Below are 5,519 nucleotides of genomic sequence, written 5' to 3'. Positions count from 1 at the left end.
GCCATCAGAAAACACATATATAATTACATATTGTTTTTGTGATTAGTCACTATGTTTTAATTATGTTCAATTTGTAATAATGAAAATACATCCTGCATATCAAATATTTACATTACGATTCATAACAGTAGCAAAATTACAGTTATGAAGTAGCAACAAAAATAATTTTATGGTTGGGGGTCGCCACAACATGAGGAACTGTATTAAAGGGTTGTGGCATTAGGAAGATTGAGAACCACTGTTCTAGACAAAGCCGGGGCTGGAGGGAAGCAAGCCCTGGTCCCAGATGCTTGCGGAAAGCCGGTGCCGGTAGCCAGGGGAAGGAAATTCTACTCTTGCATGAATTTCGTGCATTGGGCCTCTAGTCAGAATACAAACATTTGCATACTCCTCATTTTGAATACTAGTCTCCCAGGATACTACCTCATGATTTTTACAGACTACCATTTTGTGAACTGGTGAATTCAGAAGTTGAAATACCTTCTTTGGTCAAAGGTTGACATTCTGAGATACCACGTAGCTGATTCCATGTGGTGGTGAGGGGGTTTGAAGTAGAGAAGAGCACCACCATAAGCACCCCAGGCTGAGGAGGATGCACAGGAGAGAGCTGAAGCACAATCAGTTATGAGCAGGATTGTGTACAACTGTGCCCAAAGTACAAGAGGGCAGATAAAAGTTGAGTTTGTACAGCCAAGATTTGTATGTTGTTCACAGATTGTGTGTGGGATGAAGTTCCCAAGGTATGTTGCACCTTTAAATAATTTTGAAATTGAGAGAATCAACACCATGTTTTCTGTTAATCCATAAAAGGCATCTAAAAGTATGAAACATGGGTAATCAAAAACATAGCTTTCTGCCTGGTCTGTGTGGCTCAGTTGGTTGAGTGTCATCCCATGCACCTAGAGGTCTTTGTTCAACTCCCCGTCAGGGCACATGCCCTAGTTTTGGGGTTGATCCCCAGTATGGGGCACACAGGAGGCAGCTGGTCTATGGACCTTTCTCATTGATGTTTCTATCTCCCTCTCCCTCTCCCTTGCTTTCTCTCTAAAACTCAATTTCTAAAAAATCTTATAAACAAAACAAAACATAGCTTTTCTTATCCATGGAAGAAACTGTTCTGTTCATGGTACTTCATGGGTGTGTCCACACTTACTTTGGAGTGTTTTCCCCACTTGATTACAGTTAATGCTACTTCTTCAGCACTGTTCCAAAAAGGACTAGTCTTTCGTTTTCTCAAACTTTTTTAATCACTTCGTTGATATCATGAAAAAATAATAACCCTAGTATGTGCTCCTACCTGAGTCCTTCTCTTCAGCTCAACCTGGAATACTCTCCCTGATGGTTCTACATATTCCAAGAGTCAACCTGCTCTTACTCCCCTCCACTTTAGTTTGTCTCCCCAACCCTCCTTTTTTTGAGTGGCAGTTTATGGACACATATATAGAAATAAGAGGAAGAGGGTGAGGATGCTGGAGCAGCCCTGTTTCTTTAAAAGTAATGTACTTGGATTTCTGGATAGTACAGATCATGAATGCACAGACTTGGCAGAAGAACATGGCATTTTCTACCTTTTTTCGAGCCTGTTAATTGTCTTCTTAAATCTAGTACTATCACTTTTATAGCTAATACAGTTTTCTTCGAGAAACTGACAAGACATCTATTATTAGTTTCAGTTTTGTGTGGTGTGAGTTTTAATGTTTTTTTGTAGCTTTATTGCATTTTTAAAGTGAAAAATTAGTATCAGCTACATTTAAGATAACTAATTAAATGACATTTTAATGAACTTCAATTACTTTCCTTTTTTATGACAAACAGTATTATGCCACTCTATTAGTTTTATTTAATAAAATTGTATACTTAAGAGTACAGATTTATTCATCAATCTAATATAGAGTAGTTCTAAGATGTCAGAGCTAGGCTGGAAACACAAAAAAATCTTTGCGTTCTTTGCGTTAGTTTAAGGTAACAATCTGGACTTCAGTTCCTTGGAATCATTCTCTATTGGAACTCTGCCTACTGGCAGAGCATTTATACTGTATTTATTACTTTAAGACTTATTTCACTGTAGTATGTAAAATTTTTAAAATTAGGAATATAAATTATGTGAGCTTAAAACCTATCATTTTTCTTGTGGCTTTGATATATAGCTACTGAAAAATCAAAGACTTACTTCTGTACAATTTGTTACTTTATCTACATTGGGTATGTATTAAGAATCATAATATAATATAACCTGAACAAAAATAACATTTGCGGTAAAATTTTAAGGGAGTTGAATCACACATTTGCTACATCTTAATTTTTAGGGTAATTTGCATGCAAAAATGGAGCCTTAGAAAGAAAATGGGCTATTCTTTTTTATCCTCCAGGGTTATTTAAGCTGAGTTGTTATAATTAATTAAGTTTAATATTAGAAAGCAAAGTATTTTAAAAATTGGGTTTTTATTAAATTAGGACTAAATATTACATAGTCAATGATGAAATTAATGACTTTGTTGATGAATCATGCCATTCAGAAAACAGTTCAAGAGTTTGGCCCATGAATAACATTTTCAGTACACTGTCAAAATACATTGGCTAAATCAAGGTTAAACAAATATATGAGGTTAAGGTAGCTTTGTCATTTTTATAAAATTTGCTATGACTAACTAGACATAATATCAGCAATGTAGCATCTATATGAGTACTAAATTAAAAAGTTGTGTATTTTTTTCAAATATTTCCAGATATAGACGAATGCAATGAATCAGTTGCCTGTGGTGATCATGCAGTATGTGAAAATGTGGATGGTGGGTATAACTGCTCTTGCAAGGAAGGTTATCAGACATCCACAGGAAAAGTACAGTTCACACCTAATGATGGCACTTACTGCCAAGGTAAATTATCAAATAACTATGTAAAATATGTACTACACAGTTGTAAATTGTCAAAGAGCTATACCCTCCAACAAATGTTCCAGTATTCTTTACTTGCTTATAAAGTGAAATTTTATATATATATATATAATTTTCTTTATAGAAGATGTAGACCACATGTTTGATATAAATACATCATATTCCTTAGGGTGACTAAAATCTTCCATTTTCCATAAAATAGTGTGTATTTATGAATAAAAATGAATAATTTTTAAATTAATGAATAATGAAAAATAATTGAATTTTAATGAATGAAAATTGAAAATGACACGGGTTATGAATGTGTTTTTAATGTTTAAATAAGTAAGCAAAATTATTGTAATCGATATAATCATCTTAGGAAAAATATTTTAAAACTTACTATATGATCCATTTTCTTCTACAGAAAATGTGAATGCAGACTGCTATTTAGATAATGCCTGTATTGCTGCAAATGTTGATAAAATTTTAACAAAAGTAAGTAGACTAATTGAATTAAAATTTTATTTTTATATTTTGATTTTAGTTAAAATGTTTTCAGTGTCACATTGTAAAAAGTGTAACAAGCAATTGATTTTCATGAAGAGTTGAAACTATTTACATATAGAGATGTAAGAATTTTGAGTCACAGGTAGGATTAATTTGAAAATCACCAGTTTTGAAGAAGATTTTCACATATTTAGCTTATGCCACTTTTCACATTTCAATATAGTCAAAAATTCTTTTCAATATGTAAAGAAGTTGATAAACAAAATAGAAAAAAACATACTTTGATGTCAGGCCCATTCCCACATTCTCAGGAGTTATAAATGAATGAATCTAAATTTTGATCTCTTTAGCAAATATTTCAAAAAGTAGGGCATCTATAAAATTTTTATCATGTGATTGAAAGTGTGAGTCTCAACAAGACTAATTAACAATCAGCTAAAGCAATTTCCATTTTATCACGTTGTAAAGAATTTTCTGTGGTTGATTACAATCTAATTCAAATTAAGTTTATAAGCATTATAACTTTAAAAAGCTGATTTAAAAAATTACCAATTCAAACATGCTGTTCCTTTTCTGAAGTAATTTTTATGTTTTTTAAGTAATTGGAAAGCTTTTCTAAATAATTTTGTGTTGAAGTGCTGCATGTTATAATTTGGATTTAGTCTGGTAACTTATTAATATATAGGACAAGCAAACCAAATTCAGAATAAATTTAACATGTAACTTTTATTATTGAAAAGATCCAATAGTACTCTAATCTGGTTTCATTTTTTGGAACTTATTTTTGTTCAGATTAGAAACATAGGCCAACTTGTGGCTTTACTACAAGATGTCTCTAGGAATTCTGTGAAACATCTTTCACCAATGGATATAACTACCTATATAGAAGTATTAGCAGAATCATCACCATTCCTTGCTTACATGAATAGCACTAACTCAGACAAGGGCGGCCTTTCTAATTCAACTCTTGCTGTAAGTATGCTGAACTTTAACTCAATATTATTGAGCTTCAAAATTCCCCTTATATCTATGATTAATGAAAAAATCCAACATTTTTAAAAGATACACATTTTTCAACAGGAATTGGTGAAAACTGTCAATAATTTTGTTCAAACGGATACATTTATAGTCTGGGACAAGTTACCTGCGACTCATAGAATAACTTATCTTACAAAGCTGATGCATGCTGTTGAACAAGCTACCTTACGGATTTCTCAAAACTTCCAAAAGACCACTCAGTTTGATACTAATTCAAGTGATGTAGGTAAGAAGCCAAGCTCAACTTCTAAGCAATGGTATTTTCCAAACAAGCCATTCTCAAAAGGAAGGAGAATATTTAAAACTAGAGGCCCAGTGTGTGAATTCATGCATGGGTGGGGTCCTCGGCCTGGCTGGTGATCAGGGCCATTTGGGGCCGTCTCACTCAGTCCCGATTCTGGCTGATGGGGGTCGGCCAGCAAGGGAGGGACTGTGGGAGGTTGGCCAGTTGACCCTGATCGGGGCCGATGGAGGTCGGGGGCCACTGGTTGGGGAAGGACCACAAGAGCACTCCAGGACTTATCTGGCCCTTTCGCCCAGTCCCAATCCACTGGACCCCAGCAACAAGCTAACCTACCAATTTGAGCATTCGCCCCCTGGTGGTCAGTGTGCGTCATAGTGACTGGTTGAACGGTCGACTGAACCGTCGACCAATTGGTCAGACATTTAGCATATTACGCTTATATTATATAGAATACTGTTGGTTAAATAGGCATTTTTTCATATCAATGTAGAAAGAAATAGTGACGCATAGTACAAGAGTGACATGAATAAAGAATCACTAAGAAAGGATGAATACAGAGCACTTCCTTATTCCTACAATCTCCACCTTTTTCATTCCTGAACTGTTGAGGATTTAAATGCACAAAGCATATTACTTCCTTGCCATTCTGAGTTAGTCATCTCATGACCTGTTAGGATCTACCTTGAGCAATGATATTAACAGAGAGATTCTCTGGATATAGTATTTAAATTTCTTTTTAGGAATCTTTGTCTTTTGATAACTTAAAGCAATCAATATAGTATATTAGAATGTTTCCTGCTTCATGCAGTCTTATACTTAAAACATTAGGAATCTTGGATCAAATTGAAGATGAT

At 34.2% G+C, this 5,519-nt stretch overlaps 1 protein-coding gene across 1 annotated transcript in view; it reads left to right on the top strand.

The window, feature by feature from the left end:
* Window positions 1–5,519, top strand: part of ADGRL4 (adhesion G protein-coupled receptor L4) — a 108,236-nt gene that overhangs the window by 59,015 nt on the left and 43,702 nt on the right. The window contains exons 4-7 of the mRNA XM_006774688.2: window positions 2,727–2,876; window positions 3,301–3,371; window positions 4,176–4,355; window positions 4,464–4,647. Coding sequence (XP_006774751.1) covers window positions 2,727–2,876; window positions 3,301–3,371; window positions 4,176–4,355; window positions 4,464–4,647 — 585 coding nt within the window. The remainder of the gene's footprint in view (window positions 1–2,726; window positions 2,877–3,300; window positions 3,372–4,175; window positions 4,356–4,463; window positions 4,648–5,519) is intronic.

The sequence above is a fragment of the Myotis davidii genome, unplaced genomic scaffold (genome assembly GCF_000327345.1).
Source record: "Myotis davidii unplaced genomic scaffold, ASM32734v1 scaffold248, whole genome shotgun sequence".
In the NCBI taxonomy this organism is placed as follows: domain Eukaryota; kingdom Metazoa; phylum Chordata; class Mammalia; order Chiroptera; family Vespertilionidae; genus Myotis; species Myotis davidii.
Note: the sequence above shows the minus strand (reverse complement) of the source record. Positions and strands in the feature narration are given on the sequence as shown.